The following is a 19450-nucleotide window of genomic DNA, read 5'->3' as shown; positions in this document are numbered from 1 at the left end:
TCTAATGTACACCGCCTTGAGATCTTTTGATAAAGGGCAATACATCATTTGAAATTATTATTGTTATTAGTCAGCATTTATTACAGTTTCTTAAGGAAACTGTAATATTTTGAAGGAAATCAGCCCTGAGTGCTCACTGGAAGGACAGATCCTGAAGCTGAGGCTCCAAGACTTTGGCCACCTCATGAGAAGAGAAGACTCCCTGGAAAAAACCCTGATGTTGAGAAAGATGGAGGGCACAAGGAGAAGGGGACGACAGAGGACAAGATGGTGGGACAGTGTTCTCGAAGCTACCAGCATGAGTTTGACCAAACTGCGGGAGGCAGTGGAAGACAGGAGGGCCTGGCGTGATCTGGTCCAGGGGGCCACGAAGAGTCGGACACGACTAAATGACTAAACAAAAACAACATTACAGTTTCAACTTTTCACTCTGTTATGACGTAGTATAAGGCTGCATACGCACCTTACATTCAAAGCACAAAGACTCCTGGGAACTATAGTATGTTATGGGTGCTTGGAAGTGTAGTTCTGGGAGCGGCAAACTATAGTTCTAAGATCCCTTAGAAGGAGGACTGTGCTTTATGGTGTGTTTAGGTAGCCTAACTTGCAGCACACAAAAGAAATCAACCCCCCTTTTATTTTTTTAAAAAAGGCTATTCTAGGCACTGTTTAGACAATACCTCCCCGTATTGCAGAGAAGCAGGATAGAATTTCGTTGTCCCATCCTGCCGGCAAGGCACGCATCCCGTTTTCTCTCTGTGCAACTTTTCCCCTGCAGTAATTGGAGGAACATCTGGGCCTCTGGCTCACGCACACAGAGAGAGAGACTGCGCTCCCCAAGGATGCGAAACTACGCCAGGTAGACGTCGAGAAAGGAGACAGACAGTTCCCACAAGAGTTTCCTCTCACGTCACCAGACTGCTGTGGCCGATTCTTCTGTGACTTTGGGGATCCAGAGAGACAGGGGCATGTGGGGGGAGAGGGGGAGGCTGGTTAAGCGGGGCTGGAGGTTTAAAGACTGTCTCAAGGCAAATCTAAAAAAATGTAGTATTGTGTGGCGAGTTCCCGCCCCCCCCAGTGGAAATAATGACACATGACACAATTACAGTGGTACCTCAGGTTACATATGCTTCAGGTTACAGACTCTGCTAACCCAGAAATAATGCTTCAGGTTAAGAACTTTGCTTCAGGATGAGAACAGAAATCGTGCTCCGGCGGCGCAGCAGCAGCAGGAGGCCCCATTAGCTAAAGTGGTGCTTCAGGTTAAGAACAGACCTCCGGAACGAATTAAGTACTTAACCTGAGGTACCACTGTATTAAGGTTAATGGGCTAAATAAGGCCGCAACTTTATTGGTTAAAGGTGATGAGCGGTATTGGCTTAGGCATAGGTCCTAACCGACTACAGTGGTACCTCGGGATGCGAACGGGATCCGTTCCACAGCCCCGTTCACATCCAGAACGGAACGCAAGATGCGACTGCGCATGCACGGGTCGTGTTTTCCTGCTACTGCGCATGCTCATGACGTCATTTTGAGCATCTGCGCATGCACAAGCGGCGAAACCCAGAAGTAACACGCTCCGTTACTTCCGGGTTGCCGCAGAACGCAACTCGAACGAGCTCAACCCAAAGCGCATTCAACTTGAACTATGACTGTATATCCGACTTCAGCCGGTCCGCTTGAAGTCCAGGAAGGGTTAACCACCAGTAGGGGGAGTCCTGCTGATGCACATCAACTAGGAACTCCCCCGGGGTCACCGATAGGGGGCAAGTCTTAGGCCCTCACCTCCCTAGGCTTCGGACAGGGCCACGCCCCCCGGAATCCTTTATCAGACTGCCCTTCAATATGCGGGGGAGGTGATGGCGCTTCCTCCCCTCTTCCATCTACAGAACAATACCAATGCCTAACCGCCAGTACCCAGAAAGTTGTGACGATTTGCTACGAGGTAGGCGAAAACCAAAGGGACGCGGGTGGCGCTGTGGGTTAAAACCACAGAGCCTAGGGCTTGCCGATCAGAAGGTCAGCGGTTCGAATCCCCGCGACGGGGTGAGCTCCCGTTGCTCAGTCTCTGCTCCTGCCAACCTAGCAGTTCGAAAGCACGTCAAAGTGCAAGTAGATAAATGGGTACCGCTCCGGCGGGAAGGTAAACGGCATTTCCGTGCGCTGCTCTGGTTCGCCAGAAGCGGCTTAGTCATGCTGGCCACATGACCCGGAAGCTGTACACCAGCTCCCACGGCCAATAAAGCGAGATGAGTGCCGCAACCCCAGAGTCGGCCACGACTGGACCTAATGGTCAGGGGTCCCTTTTACTTTAGGCAAAAACCAAGCGGCTGGTGCCAATTTGCCAAGTGGAAAAAATCCTACCAGGCCCCTCAACGGCGACCAACCGAGGTCCATAGCAAGGTCAAGGAACGAAAAACGTATAGGGCTGGAAAAGCAGGAACAGCAAAGAGGGAGATCCCAGGCCGCGTCCTGGTTTAAATAGGGCAGGCCACACCCCTTGAGCCAGCCGATTGGCTAGCCAGGGGATGACGCGGCCGGGAATCCCCCCAATCGCGTGGGGGCTGGGCTCCAGCCACCGCGCACGTGGAGGGGGCGTGAAACCCGCAACCCCACCTCCTCCATAGGGCAGAAGTGGCTTAAACACTGACAACTGGGAAACACTGGCCTGCAAGTGCTCCAGTTGGAGAACAGCCTTTACCAAAGGTGTCATGGGCTTTGAAGACACTCGAACTCAGGACTCAAGGGAGAAACTTGCTAAGAGGGAGGCACGCTTGGCAGATCCACACCCTGATCAACTCCCACCCGGAAACCAATGTCCCCACTATGGAAGGATGTGTGGATCCAGAATTGGCCTCCACAGTCACTTACGGACTCATTGTTAAAACCCTTTTTGTGGAAGACAATCTTACTCGGCTACGAGTGATCGCCAAAGAAGAAGAAGAAGATCTGGAAAGGAGAGAGAGAGAGAGAGAGAGAGAGAGAGAGAGAGAGGCCTTAAGAGAGATAACTCCTTTTAAAATTTTAAAATTCTGAATTACCGTATTTTTTCGTCTATAAGACGCCCCCATGTATAAGAGCGCCCCCTGTTTTTGGGGACTCAGGTTTAAGAAAATCTTAAATACACTATCCATGTATAAGACGCCCCATTTATTTTTTAAGGGGGGAAACTAGTCTTATACACAGAAAAATACGGTAATTTGTGGCGGTGCTCGACTGCTCTTCATCAGGGCTGGTGCGGAAAGTCTCTGCCCTCAAGGAGCTTACAGCGTAGAACTGGGCAGCTAAGAAAAGATGAGGATAGATTGCTTGAAATGGATAGTCTTAAGAGTTCTACTCTGAGTAGGACCTTTTCGGATGAAGTCTTAACAGTTTGGCACCAGTAAGAAACTTCATCCGATCCTGTGAATTTCAGCCTGCGCTGTAATAAATCCTAGATAATTCTGTACTTCTCGCTCTGCTGGTATCGAACCCAGTGAACTGAATATTTAGCTGATGCTTTTCCTTCGTTTCATTATAGGTTTGTCCGGAAAGTGAAATCCCCATGTAGGGAATGTGATTTGATTTTTATAGTCATCGCTGCTGGTTTTATTGCGGGTTTTACACAATTCTGTTACTTTGATTTGTTGATTTCCACTTCGACTTTTTAAAAATCATTATCTTATTGTCTGCAAACCTTTCAGAGAGGCGCAGGCTATCAAGCTGCCTCTAATTGCTATAATAATCACTGCTTCATAAAAGCTAACCAATTATTAAGTACTTGGAGAGGAAAGCAAAAAGAGTTTAAATGCTAGACGTGCCTGTTATTACTCTGTGCTAGGAGCTGTACAGAAACAGCGCTCCATAAATACGACAAATGTGCTGATTTGTTATTATAGAGCTGCGAGCTGCAAGTAACGAGAGCTTCATAAATACTATAAATGCTAATTATTTAGCGCAAGGCCTGTATGTAATAAGAGCTCCATCCATGCCACAGTTGCCAATTATTTAGTACTGGGAGTTGCGGAGAATAAGAGCTTGTTTGTTTTCTCTGCCAATGGCCTGTGCGTTGTAGTCTTTACCAAAAAAAGATGAGCGATAACTTGGGAGAGGAATTATACTCTGAAAAACTGATGGCTGTATTATTATTATTATTATTATTATTATTATTATTATTACATACCCTCCAACGTTTCTCCAATGAAAATAGGAACATCCTATTCTCAAACAACAATTTTATTATTAATTTTATTATTTATACCCTGCCCCAAAAAAGCTGGACAAACTCATGCTGGTAGCCTCGAGAACACTGTCCCACCATCTCGTCCTCTGTCGTCCCCTTCTCCTTGTGCCCTCCATCTTTCCCAGCATCAGGGTCTTTTCCAGGGAGTCTTCTCTTCTCATGAGGTGGCCAAAGTAGTGGAGCCTCAGCTTCAGGATCTGTCCTTCCAGTGAGCACTCAGGGCTGATTTCCTTCAGAATGGAGAGGTTTGATCTTCTTGCGGTCCATGGGACTCTCAAGAGTCTCCTCCAGCACCATAATTCAAAAGCATCCATTCTTTGGCAATCAGCCTTCTTTATGGTCCAGCTCTCACTTCCATCCATCACTACTGGGAAAACCATAGCATAGCATAATAGCAATAGGTAAAGGTAAGGGGACCCCTGAGCATTAGGTCCAGTCGTGGTCAACTCTGGGGTTGCAGCGCTCATCTCGCTTTATTGGCCAATGGAGCGGGCTTACAGCTTCCGGGTCATGTGGCCAGCATGACTAAGCCGCTTCTGGCGAACCAGAGCAGCGCACGGAAACACCATTTACCTTCCCGCTGGAGTGGTACCTATTTATCTACTTGCACTTTGACATGCTTTCGAACTGCTAGGTTGGCAGGAGCAGGGACTGAGCAACGGGAGCTCACCCCGTCACGGGGATTCGAACCACCAACCTTCTGATCGGCAAGCCCTGGGCTCTGTGGTTTAACCCACAGCGCCACCAGCGTCCCCAGCAATATTAACAATAGGGAATGCTAATTTACACTTGTTGCTTATGTGTTGGAGGCGCTGATTTGCAATTGCCTTGTTTGTTTAAGGAAATAACTATTTATATACATACAATGTATATAAGAAAAGTTGAGGGAACTTAAAAGAGAGAGACGCTCCGAGCCTTAATTGATCCTTGCCGTATTCCATCCTGCCCCACACAATCTGACCTGTAGGGCTCTGGGATGATGTCCCCATTTCCCCAAAATATTTGGGGGGGGGGTGGAGCTTGTTTCCATCCGATCTGTGGAAGGGGAGTTCCACTGCAATCCGATCCAGGACACCAGCTGTCTTACGTCGATTTGTGGCCGCGCATTCAGAAATAGACTAATTGTACACACTGTTAATTCACTAAACGAATCGGGGGGGGGCACGCCTTAGATATTTATAGCGTTTGGGTCTGTGAGCATTGAGGCTCTCTTAGCAGACTCTGCACCCACCTTTCTTTCCGGGTCCGCAGGGAAGTTTTAGGCGGCTCGATTGCAGCCACAGCTGCCCCCCAAAATCTGTGGGTTCACCCTCCCTGCCCCCCAAAAGCTGTTTCAGTTTTTCAGCTCTGCTCCAGCAAGCATCTGAAGTGTGTTGGGTGCATCTGAGCATGCACAGAGTTCATTTACCTAGCCTTCCCACAGCTTGACTGCAGTTGGAGAGGAGTGGGCCAATATATCAATGTCTGAAGTTATTTTATCCAATCATTGCCACCTAATTTCTGCCGTTTGGACTGTTCCTCCTATTAGCTAAGTTTTAATTTATATAATATAATTTATATATATTTTTAATATTATATATATTTTAATATATATATATATTTATTTAACTGTTGCTATAATAAAGACATCTACTTCTGCTTCATTGACTATGCAAAAGCCTTTGACTGTGTCGACCACAGCAAACTATGGCATGTTCTTAAAGAAATGGGAGTGCCTGATCACCTCATCTGTCTCCTGAGAAATCTCTATGTGGGACAAGAAGCTGCAGTTAGAACTGGATATGGAACAACTGATTGGTTCAAAATTGGGAAAGGAGTACGGCAAGGCTGTATATTGTCTCCCTGCTTATTTAACTTATATGCAGAATTCATCATGCGAACGGCTGGGCTGGATGAATCCCTAGCCAGAATTAAGATTGCCGGAAAAAATATCAACATCCTCAGAGATGCAGATGACACAACCTTGATGGCAGAAAGTAAGGAGGAATTAAAGAACCTTTTAATGAGGGTGAAAGAGGAGAGCGCAAAATATGGTTTGAAGCTCAACATCAAAAAAACTAAGATCATGGCCACTGGGCCCATCACCTCCTGGCAAATAGAAGGGGAAGAAATGGAGGCAGTGAGACATTTTACTTTCTTGGGTTCCATGATCACTGCAGATGGTGACAGCAGTCACAAAATTAAAAGACGCCTGCTTCTTGGGAGAAAAGCAATGACAAACCTAGACAGCATCTTAAAAAGCAGAGACATCACCTTGCCAACAAAGGTCCGTATAGTTAAAGCTCTGGTTTTCCCAGCAGTGGTGTATGGAAGTGAGAGCTGGACCATCAAAAAGGCTGATCGCCAAAGAATAGATGCTTTTGAATTCTGGTGCTGGAGGAGACTCTTGAGAGTCCCATGGACTGCAAGAAGATCCAACCTCTCCATTCTGAAGGAATCCAGCCCTGAGTGCTCACTGGAAGGACAAATCCTGAAGCTGAGGCTCCAAGACTTTGGCCACCTCATGAGAAGAGAAGACTCCCTGGGAAAGACCCTGAAGTTGGGAAAGATGGAGGGCACAAGGAGAAGGGGACGGCAGAGGACGAGGGGGTGACAGGAGTGCCTGGCGTGCTCTGGTCCAGGGGGTCACAAAGAGGCGGACACAACTAAACGACTCAACAGCAACAACAACAACATATCTGTATTGTCCCTGTTATACCTAATTACAAATTCAAATTTTTCCCTATCGTGTTTTATGACTTCCTTGATATTGTATGTGGGCTGGAACTGGTCTGTGAATTTGGTGTGGGGCCATTTGGGCTGAAGACACCCCCCCCCCAGCAGTTGTTTTTAAAAATGCAAATAGGAGTCCTTCCTCCAAAATAAGGAGAGAATAGTTTTTTTAAAAAAAACCAAAAACACAGATTTTTAAAGCTACAAAAAATCTCTGTTGAATTTGGTGTGGCAACTATTGGTGAAATTTGGGGTGGGAGGTTGCAATGGTTTTTATTTTTAAGTATAGATAACTCATTCCTCCAAAATAAATGGGGAGGGGAATTTTTAAAAAAGAAAACAGATTTTGGAACCCTTTCCTTTCTCCTTTTGTGACGGAACTCCTATTTGGGGACTTCCCTGGCTTTTTTCTGGCCCACGTAGGATCAGTCTGGATAGTTAGCCTTGGTGAAGACTTGACATTTTCATTCCCCAAAAAGTTTTTGATTTGAGTTTCCATTGAAATGAGGCTGTATTTTAATGTTTTAATGTTGTATTTTAATCTTGTTTTTAAGTTGTATTTCAATCAATTGGTTTTTATATCGGGTGTTAGCCGCCCTGAAATGGTCTAGGCTGGGGAGGGCGGGGTATAAATAAAATTTATTATTATTATTAACCCTCCTCTTTCCTGCTTTCTTCCAGGGCCTGCCAAAGGGAAGCATGTTTCGCTCCTAGGACCCGCCTCCCTCGCTTCTCCTCTCCTCCTGGGAAAGTTCTGAGAATGATCCTTCCCTTCCTCCAGCCTGCCCTTTTATTCTTCCTGGCGTCTGCGACTTCCTTCCCTAAGGATTTGACTCCGCTCAGCACCGTCGGCGGGGCAGGTGAGTCTGCAGCCTGCTTTCAAACTATTTGCACAGTGAAACCAGGGCAGGCAGGTATTCAACAGGTGTTGCTTCCCTGATCCTCCCTGGAATGGGGGGAATGGAGGGTGGGAAAACAATCAGCTCTGTTTGAAGGTGCGTCTCCTAAGGAAGGAAGAAGGTAGCAGTCTTTCTAACAGGCAGACAGGTATTCAACAGGTATTGCTTCTCCCATCCTCCCTTGACCGGAGGGATTGGGGGTTGGGAAAACAATCAGCTCTGTTTGAAGGTGCGTCTCCTAAGGAAGGAAGCAATCTTTCTAAGAGGCAGACAGGTATTCAACAGGTGTTGCTTCCCCATCCTCCCTTGACCGGAGGGATTGGAGGGTGGGAAAACAATCGGCTCTGTTTGAAGGTGCGTCTCCTAAGGAAGGAAGCACTCTTTCTAAGAGGCAGACAGGTATTCAACAGGTGTTGCTTCCCCCATCCTCTGTCGACTGGAGAGAATGGAGGAGAAAGGGGAGAACTGGCCCCAAAGATGCTTTTCCTGCAGAAGGAGGCATTTTCTTTTCTAATAGGGCATTCTTTCTCTCCTCACCCACCAGGAACATCCCAGTATCCTGTTTTCCGTGGCCTCGCAGGGGACAATGACACTACCGAGCTAGGCCTGGATTTCCAGAGCATGCTGAGACTCAACCAAACCCTTTTCATTGCCGCGCGGTAAGTGGCGGAGCAGGGAAGATGGTGTTGGCGGCCATTTTGTTTGCGTTTCCTTTTTTTATTTTATTTTATTCATTTTTCATTCATTACATACATCTCAAATCCTTAACAGTTACTATATATTCCTCCCTCCCTCCCCTCCAAGACTTGTGTTTCTGGTTTGTTTCTATTCTCACCCGCTTTGCTATCTCTCAAGAGAAAAAGTTATTAATAACATAACATCACACCTTAAAAACATAAAAATAAAATTAAATACACCATCATTTTCACTATCTTCCAAACATTTTCTGATGCTGATAATGTGGATGTTTGTTTAAATCCTGCCATCAAGTCTATTGCCTTATATTCTGCAAATATAGTATGAATGGTTCCCAATCTTTCTCAAAGGCTCTGTTGTCTTTCTCTCTTAGTCTTTCTGTCATTTTTGCCAGTTCTGCATCTCTTGCCATTGTTCTTTCGTTGGTATTTCTCCAGTCTTCCAATTTTGTGCAATCAACATTCTTGCTGCTGTAGTGACATACACAAATAAAGTCCTCATTTCTTTTGGTATGTCTTGACCTAAATTACCTAATAAAAAGGCTTCTGGTTTTTTTTACAAAAGTTATTTTTAACATTTTCGTCAATTCATTGTATATCATTTCCCAGTAGGATTTTACCTTCTTACAATCCCACCACATATGATAGAACGGAACTTCTGTTTCACATCTCCAACACTCTTTTTTTTTCTTCTGTTTGCGTTTCCAACGTTTGGGGTCCTGGGATCTGGTCTGAGCTAGGCTCTTGCCCTTTGATGCTGAGAACCAGTCATGGACCAGCAGAAGCCGTAATAAAGTCAGGATACAGAGATTCCAAGATGGAGGATCCCAGACTGTTCAAATGCAAAGTGGCTCTCACCTTTTACCTTCCTCAGCAGTGCTTGAGTTGTACAAGTGAGGAAATTATTTATCTCTTTCTCTTTTCTCTCCCTACCACCCTACCGGCCATCAGAGACCACGTCTATGCCTTTGATCTCCGACGGACCAAAGACGACTTCTCTCCAAAAAGGGTGAGTTGTTGTTTTTTAACCCAATGGCTTTAAGACCTGGTTGTGCTACCTGTTGTTGTTTAGTCGTTTAGTCGTGTCCGCCTCTTTGTGACCCTCTGGACCAGAGCACGCCAGGCACTCCTGTCTTCCACTGCCTCCCGCAGTTTGGCCAAACTCATGCTGGTAGCTTCGAGAACACTGTCCCACCATCTCCTCCTCTGCCGTCCCCTTCTCCTTGTGCCCTCCATCTTTCCCAACATCAGGGTCTTTTCCAGGGAGACTTCTCTTCTCATGAGGTAGCCAAAGTCTTGGAGCCTCAGCTTCAGGATTTGTCCTTCCAGTGAGCACTCAGGGCTGATTTCCTTCAGAATGGAGAGGTTTGATCTTCTTGCAGTCCATGGGACTCTCCAGAGTCTCCTCCAGCACCAGAATTTAAAAGCATCAATTCTTCGGCGATCAGCCTTCTTTATACTCCAGCTACCTAGAACCTAGTTGTGCTACCTAGAACCTGCCATTGTTGCTATGAGGAACCTAGACCACATTCTCAGTGGGATCTTTTGTGTGTTGCCTCGTACCGCTCTTTCACTGAGAAGAGCATACTACCTAGAAAGAATTCTGCGAAATGTCTGCAACATTGAAAACCAGTCCCTTGCCTTGCTTGTTCTAGATCATGTATCACCTAGAACACGATTTCACCACCCTCTAACCATTGCCCTGTTCTGATTTCTCTTTCCTCCACTGCACCCTCAGCACCTCACATGGAAGACGCAAGACATGGAAAACTGTGCGATGAGAGGAAAGCTCCGGGTAAGAACCGCAAGGGTCTCGGTTCTAGGATCTGTATTCGTTTCTGCGTCCTGATTATCCTTGCGACTGACAGTGGCATTTGCCTGTGTGAGGTGGGAAAGCTCAGTGGGTAGAGCATGAGATGCTTCATCTCTGGGTCGTGGGTTCGAGCCCCACATGGTGTGAAAGAAATCTGCACTGAAGTAATAATAATAATAATAATAATAATAATAATAATAATAATTTATTATTTATACCCCGCCCATCTGGCTGAGTTTCCCCAGCCACTCTGGGCGGCTCCCAATCAATTATTAAAAACAGTACAGCGTTAAATATTAAAAACTTCCCTAAACAGGGCTGCCTTAAGATGTCTTCTGAATGTCAGATAGTTGTTTATCTCTTTGCCATCTGGTGGGAGGGCATTCCACAGGGCGGGCACCACCACCGAGAAGGCCCTCTGCCTGGTTCCCTGTAGCTTAGCTTCTCGCAGGGAGGGAACCGCCAGAAGGCCCTCGGAGCTGGACCTCAGTGTCCGAGTAGAATGATGGGGGTGGAGACGCTCCTTCAGGTATACTGGACTGAGGCCGTTTAGGGCTTTAAAGGACAGCACAACACTTTGAATTGTGCTCGGAAACATACTGGGAGCCAATGCAGATCTCTCAGAACCGGTGTTATGTGGTCCCAGCGGCCGCTCCCAGTCACCAGTCTAGCTGTCGCATTCTAGATTAATTGCAGTTTCCAGGTCACCTTCAAAGGTAGCCCCACGTAGAGTGCGTTGCAGTAGTCCAAGCGGGAGATAACCAGAGCATGCACCACTCTGGCAAGACAGTCTGCAGGCAGGTAGGGTCTCATCCTGCGTATCAGGTGGAGCTGGTAGACAGCTGCCCTGGACACAGAATTGACCTGCGCCTCCATGGACAGCTGCGAGTCCAAAATGACTCCCAGGCTGCGCACCTGGTCCTTCAGGGGCACAGTTACCCCACTCAGGACCAGGGAGTCTTCCACACCCGCCCTCCCCCTGTCCCCCCAAAACAGTACTTCTGTCTTGTCAGGATTCAACCTCAATCTGTTAGCCGCCATCCATCCTCCAACCGCCTCCAGGCACTCCAGGCACTGAAGGGGGTTGCAACTCTATGGTTCTATTATTCTATTATTTTATTTACTTATTTATTAAATATACCTGCAGGTCGCAGGGCAGTTACAACATAAAATCACAATATGAAAATAAAAAATTATTTTAAGTCTTCCCCCAACTCTGGGGTAAGTCCTTGATCTTTCTCGCTCTGCCCCGATTCCAGAATGAATGTTACAACTACATCAAAGTCTTGGTTCAGAAGAACGAAGAAACCCTCTTGGCCTGTGGGACAAACGCCTTCAACCCCATGTGCCGGACCTACAAGGTAGGAAGCTGGTTTGGGATCAGTTGATGGATTGGTCGGGAACCGTAACCCCACGGGGGCCAACTCTCCTTAGCCACGCCTCTAGCCACGCCCCCTGTCCCCAAGCCACGCCCCTCCACTGACCTTGAGCCACCCCCTCCCAGAGTGTTTTTGACCAGCTGGATAATATCTGATAATGCCTCTTGCTTTTCTGAATGGAGAAGGGGACGTGAGAGGGTGACAAAAGTAGCCCCTATTTTATTTTATTTTAGTTTTTTTAATTTTATTTATTTATTTTTGTTTTGTTTAGTTTTCTAATGTAACGTAATATAATTGTTTTATTGTTTAGTTTTTAAATTTAATTATTTTTGTTTTGTTTTTTAATTTATTTGTTTTGCTTTGTTTTATTGTTTTGTTTTTTATTTTAATTATTTTATTTTATTACACTGTCATGGGCTTATTTAACCACCTTCTTAACAAACCACCTCAAGGCAACTGACGCATAAGATTACTAAAAGCGGCAACAACAAATAGGTTTAAGTCAAGATGGAAACCCTACCTGCCATACAACAAGGAGATTTGCCTTTCCGAAATTTACACCGGTGAAATTTGCAAATGCATTTGCACGTGCGAAATTTGCATGTGTTTTGTCCCGCCCCCTTTGGCCCCGCCTACCTCTGGCATGCGGCCCTCAGCGGTCATTGCAGCCCTTGCGCTAAGGAAGAGTCCTCACCCACAAAGGGAGACACCTTCCTGTCGCAAATTGGGTGGAATCCTGCTGGGACGTTGTGGCACTGTGCAACCGAGCGTGTGGCTTAGGGTGTCAGCCTTTGACTAAATTCACCCCAATTTCCGTGGCCCCCAGATCAGCAACTTGGAGCAGGAAGGGGAGGAGCTGAACGGACAAGCACGGTGTCCCTTTGACGCAAAGCAGAACAACGTGGCGCTTTTCGCAGGTACATCTTTGAAACTTGTGCGGTGCGTTTCAGGGTGTGTGTTTTTGTACCTGGACTATTAAAGGTAAAGGGACCCCTGACCATTAGGTCCAGTCGTGGCCGACTCTGGAGTTGTGGCGCTCATCTCGCTTTACTGGCCAAGGGAGCCGGCGTACAGCTTCTGGGTCATGTGGCCAGCAGGACTAAGCCGCTTCTGGCGAACCAGAGCAGCGCACGGAAACGCCGTTTACCTTCCCGCCGGAGCGGGACCTATTTATCTACTTGCACTTTGATGTGCTTTCGAACTGCTAGGTTGGCAGGAGCTGGGACCGAGCAACAGGAGCTCACCCCGTAGCAGGGATTCGAACCGTCGACCTTCTGATCGGCAAGTCCTGGGCTCTGTGGTTTAACCCACAGCACCACCAGCGTCCCACCTGGACTACAGGTCTCCAGCTTCGAGCCAGTGTGGTGTCGTGGTTCAAGTGTACAGTGGACACTCGGGTTGCGGACGTGATCCATGCAGGATGCTCGTTCACAACCCGCAGCGTTCGCAACCTGCGTCTGTGCATTCTTGGGTTGCGATTCGGTGCTTCTGTGCATGCGCAAAGCACGATTTAGTGTTTATGCACATGCGCGAGCGCCGAAACCCAGAAGTAACCTATTCCAGTACTTCTGGGTTTCGGCGGTCTGTAACCTGAAAAAACGCAACCTGAAGGGTCTGTAACCCGAGGTATGACTGTATATGACAAGGACGCAGGAGAGACCAGGGTTCAAATCATGAAGCTCAATGTGGTGACCTATACCGCAGGCTTGTTGTGAGGGTGAAGAGGACAGAGAGATAACCATGTGCGCCACTTTGAACTCCTTGAAGAAAAAGGTGGGATGGAATATTTAAGAGTTCATCCTTGGGATCTTAGCCTTGCCTGAAAGATGCAGAGTGAGTTATGGTTTCCTCCCTAAATCAGGCAGGGAACCTCCAGCCCAGCGGCTAAATTTGACCCGCCGGACTTCCACATCTGGCTAGTGAGGGGCCCTGGGAAGCATTGTGCAAAGATCTCTGCAAATTTCTACGGAAGGAAAAAAATGTATAAGCAATATGTAACTGTGCGGTATAAAGTAATGGATGGATAAAGAAAAGTGAGATTAAGTGGAAGTCATTTTTAGTTTTCTTCTCTATAAGTTTTATAATTGCTTTCAGTACCAGGAGTATATACGATGACAGTTATATTAATCTTGTTGTATCTTATAGTGTGGTGGTTGGTTTGATTCTTCTGTTGTTTGTTTGTTTGTTTGTTTGTTTGTTTGTTTACTTGTTTATCCATCTGTTTTTTCATAAATGTATTTATTTTAAGTCAATGAAGATATATATTTTTTAAAAAGGGAAAAGATGCTCCATTTGAATACAAGCTGCTTTTTCTGTGGAGGGGAAAACACTCAATTTTTAGCGACCTCTTTTTGTGCTTTGACAGGTGTCAATCACCTGGCACATCGTTCTGATGGCAGGTGACGGACAGGGGTGGTGGTCCCACCTACCTGTCAAAGTTGGTCCGTGGTGGGGTGTGGGGTGTAGGGTAAAATATCTGGCCTGGCAGGCCAAAAAGATTCCCTAAAAGCAAGATTCTAGTCCTGAAAAAAAACATTACATTGACATGATGTTCAAGCAGCTCAAGGTGACGAATGGTAATGGACCATCCGAATGAAAGCTCTCTTTATGCTGCAACACTCGGTTGCAGCTCCCGCTTGGTCCCATGCTTGTGATGTTGCGTGCCTTTGAACGTCTTTGCTGAAGTTCCCGCTTCTGTTTTGATATTATGAAAGAAGTTAATAACAGGAGTTAATAACTCAAGGTTTTGGCACAGTTGAATGCAGCCTCATGGGAAATTTGGGGGTGTGACCCCTCCCTCTTTTCCCTCTCCTTCGCAGAAGGAAATCTCTATTCCGCCACGGTGGCAGACTTCCAGGCCAGCGACACCGTCATCTACCGAAGTCTGGGCGAGAGGAGTCCGGTGCTGAGGACCGTCAAATATGACTCCAAGTGGCTGAGAGGTGAGGGGGGGTGTGCAGCGGGAACTGTTGAGGGCGGAGTGTGACCAACAGATGCGATTCGCGAGTCCTCTTTTTCCGCCACGTTCCAGAGACAGTGAAAGGGGGAGCGAGTTCGGGTGACGGGGAAGAGCTCGATTCGGTTCGCCAACGGAAGGGGAACCGACCCAACTTACGCTTTCCGAAGCGGTCCGCCAACCGGAAGGCCCAAAACCCCAAATTTTGCAGTGCGGTTCTCCGGCAGAAATGCGTCTGTGAGGGGAACGTGCGCCGCTAAGCGCATATGCAGGGAGATGGCACGGTGGAAGGGGAAATGAACGAAGTCTCCTGTGGGAAGAATGGGGGAAACTGCTCAATTTCTGCTCCCTTTCCTTGATAAATGAAATGGCGTCGGGCGGGACAGCCCGGCGCTGCTGAGAAATCGCCAGGCGCCCACGTTTTAAAAAACAACTTCTCCCCCTCCAGAACCACATTTCCTGCATGCTCTCGAGTACGGCAATTACGTCTATTTCTTCTTCCGGGAGATCTCCATGGAATACACCACCTTGGGACGGGTGAGTATTCAAGATGGCGGACAGTGCTCATGTGTTTTCTGAGGTATCCAAGATGGCGGAAAGCGCACATGAGTTTTCTGGGGTATCCAAGATGGCGGACAGAGCGCATGAGTTTTCTGGGGTATCCAAGATGGCGGACAGTGCGCATGAGTTTTCTGGGGTATCCAAGATGGCGGACAGTGCGCATGAGTTGCTGGGGTATCCAAGATGGCGGACTGCGCGCATGAGTTTTCTGGGGTATCCAAGATGGCGGACAGCGCACATGAGTTTTCTGGGGTATCCAAGATGGCGGACAGCGCGCATGAGTTTTCTGGGGTATCCAAGATGGCGGACAGCGCGCATGAGTTTTCTGGGGTAACCAAGATGGCGGACAGAGCGCATGAGTTTTCTGGGGTATCCAAGATGGCGGAAAGCGCACATGAGTTTTCTGGGGTATCCAAGATGGCGGACAGAGCGCATGAGTTTTCTGGGGTATCCAAGATGGCGGACAGTGCGCATGAGTTTTCTGGGGTATCCAATATGGCGGACTGCGCGCATGAGTTTTCTGGGGTATCCAAGATGGCGGACAGTGCGCATGAGTTTTCTGGGGTTTCGAGTGTGCGTGTTCAACAGGGCCACATGCGCGGGCCCCGCCCTCGACTAGCTTTTAACCGCCGTGGCTTCTTCTCTCTGGGGGAATTGCGTAGCTTTGCCGTAAGACTATTGTGGTGATTAGAGTGTCAGATCTGGGAGATAGACCCAGGTTCATATCCGCATTCAGACATGACATTCCCTGGGTGACTTTGGAGCAGCGCGACCTAGCAGGGATGTTTTGGGGATAAAACCGGGAGACAGAAAACTATCGCCTTGAATTCTTGGAGGGAAAAGGGTGGGAAATAAAAGCAGCAATTAAAAAAAATTAAATATATAAAAAATTCCCCCTTGGGGTCCATTCCAGCTCTATAATTATGCGAAACAAGGTGGCTTCCTCTCTTATTCTGACCATGAGGACTGGAACCTTACTGCATTTTTAGGAGATTTGGTTGGGAGAAATAGTCTGTTCCTGTAACTGGGAGCTTTGGTGTGTTACCGTATTTTTCGCTCCATAAGATGCACCTGACCATAAGACACACCTAGTTTTTAGAGGAGGAAAACAAGAAAAAAAATATTCTCAACAAAACAGTGGATGTGTGATTTTTGTGGTTCAGGCTGTGGCCACGGACATGTGATCTGATGGTGAATTTGGGGTGACCCAATGCAAAAATCCTAAGGATCCATGTGGATCCGAGCTTTGTAACCACATTTTTGCACCATTGCAGCCCCAGGAAACAGTGGATGCATGATTTTTTTGGTGCAAGCTGTAGCCATGGACATGCTGTGTGATCTGATGGTGAATTTGGGGTGGCCCAATGTAAAAATCCTGAGGATCCATGGGCTTTTACCTCCCCCCTCCCAGGCAGCCCTTATCTCTCTCCCGATCCCATCGATCAGCTGCTTCCTTTCAACACCCCCTTCCCTCTTGTTTGCCTTAGTGTCTTTTCCTTAGCTGGAGCAGTTTTTTGCTCCTCCTTTTCTTCTAATTTCTCTCCTTATTGCTTTCATCTTCCTGTCTCCTCTCCTTGCAAGTTTGCTGTCTTTACCTCCCCCCTCCCAGGCAGCCTCCTTTATCTCTAGCGCCCCTTATCTCTCTCCCCGATTAGCAAACGATCAGCGGCTTTGTTTCAACACCCCTTCCCTCTTTCAAAAAAAAAAAAAAAAAGCATGATCTGCTTTTTGCCCCTGGACAATTCAGCTCCAGGGACCACGCATTTGCTCCATAAGATGCACAGACATTTCCCCTTACTTTTTAGGAAGAAAAAAGTGTCTTATACAGTAGCTTATTAAATGTAAAAGGTAAAGGGACCCCTGACCATTAGGTCCAGTCATGACCGACTCTGGGGTTGCGGCGCTCATCTCACTTTATTGGCCGAGGGAGCCGGCCTTCAGCTTCCGGGTCATGTGGCCAGCATGACTAAGCCGCTTCTGGTGAACCAGAGCAGCGCATGGAAACGCCGTTTACCTTCCTGCCGGAGCGGTACCTATTTATCTACTTGCACTTTGACGTGCTTTCGAACTGCTAGGTTGGCAGGAGCAGGGACCGAGCAACGGGAGCTCACCCCGTCGCGGGGATTCGAACCACCAACCTTCTGATTGGCAAGTCCTAGGCTCTGTGGTTTAACCCACAGCACCACCCGTGTCCCCTTATTAAATGTATAGACTATTAAATTTGGGGGGAGGGCGTTCTTTATTACAAGGTGGATCATGACAGTATAAAAACAAAGCAAATTTATGATGACGCTGTTTGATTGTGATATGATAGCACACGGAACAAATGAAGCCTAATGAGCAGCAATAGCTACTTGATAACATTATTAAATATCCAAAGGTTCATGCTTTAGCTATTCCAGCAGAGATGCATTTTATCCCTCTGGGAAAACAACCTGCCCTGATCTCTCTCCCCTCCGTCTCCGATTCCAGGTTATCTTCTCCCGGGTGGGGCGGGTGTGCAAGAACGACATGGGGGGCTCTCCCCGAGTGCTGGAAAAATACTGGACCTCCTTCCTCAAAGCTCGCCTCAACTGCTCTGTCCCTGGAGATTCCTTTTTCTACTTCGACGTCCTTCAGGCTGTGACGGACGTGACGCAGGTGAATGGCCGGCCGGCCATCTTCGGGGTCTTTGCCACCCAGTCCAACAGGTAACCGCTGCTGCAAAGCCTTGCCTTCCCCCAAACTTTGCAGAACCTGAGCTGCTAGTTTGCCTGGGTCCTTAAAATGAGCTTTGCCCAACCTGAGCGCTTAATTCGAAGGGATCTTCTCTCTTTTGGCAAGAAGGAATTAAAGGGTCTTGCGCAGAGCTCAGGTGGTGGAAATGGGCCTTGCAGAACCTGAGCTGTCAGCTTGCATGAGTCTTGCCTCTTTTCCGGCAGCCTTAAAATAAGCTTTGCATAACCTGAGCTGATAGTTGTTTTTACAAGGCTTCCTTGCTATTAGCCACCATTTGGTGGAAAGGAAGGATACGAATGGGACAGGTGGTCAGTAAGTTTTGCCGAGCCGCTAGCTTGTATGACTCTCGTCTTTCTGGCAAGGCCTTGCAAGACCTGAGCTGCAGTTTTGCATCCTAGCGGCTGTAACATGCGACAAGATGAGGCTGCTTTGCTTCGGAGAGATACAGGGAGCTGCCTTAGAGGGAGACGGACCGTTGGTTCATCTAGCACAATATTGTCCACACTGACTGGCAGCAGCTGTCTAGGGGATGTTCCCAGGTCATTCCTGGAAATTGAATTTGTGACTGTCTGCGTGGCTGCTCTCCCTCCTAAAGACGGCGCATGGTTTATGCATGCAACAACAGCAGCTAGGATCCTTTATGCACAAAAATGGAAGGAAGGAGAAATTTCCACCAAAGAAGAATGGATCATTAGAGCGATGAGCTATGCAGAATTGGCAAAGTTAACAGCCAAAATAAGAGAACCCAATGAAGATTCTTTGTGGAAGAATGGAAGCTTTTTCCTTTTTTTAATATTTAAAGAAACATTATAGCATGATGAATTCACAAGCAGGATTCAAACTCTGAGCTACAGAAGGAGAGATAATAATAATTTAATAATAATAATAATATTTATACCCCACCCATCTGGCTGGGTTTCCCCAGTCACTCTGGGCAGCTTCCAACTGAATATTAAAAACACGATAAAACATCAAACATTAAAAACTTCCCTAAAATGTTATTGTTATTGTATTGTGGTTATGATAGGGAGAATACAGGGTGAAGCAAGGGGGAGAAATTTAAAAAAAAAAAAAACCATGGAAAATGGGGTGGGAAGTCAACAAAACAAAACAAATCATTATATATGTGAAATTTCTGAAATGTAATAAAATATGGGGGGGGGGGAGACGTCGCAAGTTGCTAGTCCTCACTGATTGCCCTGTTCTTGCTCTCCTCTGCATCTAGCATCACGGGCTCGGCTGTCTGCGCCTTCTACATGGATGAAGTAGAGAGGGTCTTCAACGGCAAGTTCAAGGAGCAGAGGAACGTGGATGCGGCTTGGACCCCCATCCCAGAGGAGAAAGTACCACAGCCCCGGTAGGAACGTCCCCTGCCCGCCCACCCACCCCTGGAACTGACAGATTGGGGGCAGAGAAGCTCTTTTTCCTTGTCAATGGTAGCATTTTCCCACAGGGGGTAATCTCTGTCAGGCCTCATGCCAGATGTGAGCAGAGT

General features: G+C 47.3%; 1 protein-coding gene across 4 annotated transcripts in view; it reads left to right on the top strand.

Moving 5' to 3' along the window:
• Positions 1 to 19450, top strand: part of SEMA6C (semaphorin 6C) — a 152987-nt gene that overhangs the window by 88814 nt on the left and 44723 nt on the right. For all 4 annotated transcript variants that reach the window (XM_080984550.1, XM_080984549.1, XM_080984552.1 and 1 more), the window contains exons 2-11: positions 7616 to 7794; positions 8378 to 8492; positions 9480 to 9537; positions 10267 to 10323; positions 11601 to 11702; positions 12547 to 12637; positions 14540 to 14662; positions 15125 to 15213; positions 17710 to 17927; positions 19181 to 19312. In XM_080984550.1, coding sequence (XP_080840676.1) covers positions 7695 to 7794; positions 8378 to 8492; positions 9480 to 9537; positions 10267 to 10323; positions 11601 to 11702; positions 12547 to 12637; positions 14540 to 14662; positions 15125 to 15213; positions 17710 to 17927; positions 19181 to 19312 — 1085 coding nt within the window. In that variant the 5' untranslated portion in view covers positions 7616 to 7694. The remainder of the gene's footprint in view (positions 1 to 7615; positions 7795 to 8377; positions 8493 to 9479; positions 9538 to 10266; positions 10324 to 11600; positions 11703 to 12546; positions 12638 to 14539; positions 14663 to 15124; positions 15214 to 17709; positions 17928 to 19180; positions 19313 to 19450) is intronic.

The sequence above is a fragment of the Podarcis pityusensis genome (genome assembly GCF_964106645.2).
Source record: "Podarcis pityusensis genome assembly, chromosome: 16".
NCBI lineage: Eukaryota > Metazoa > Chordata > Lepidosauria > Squamata > Lacertidae > Podarcis > Podarcis pityusensis.
The sequence above is the reverse complement of the archived record's forward strand: the minus strand, read 5'-3'. Positions and strand labels throughout refer to the sequence as shown.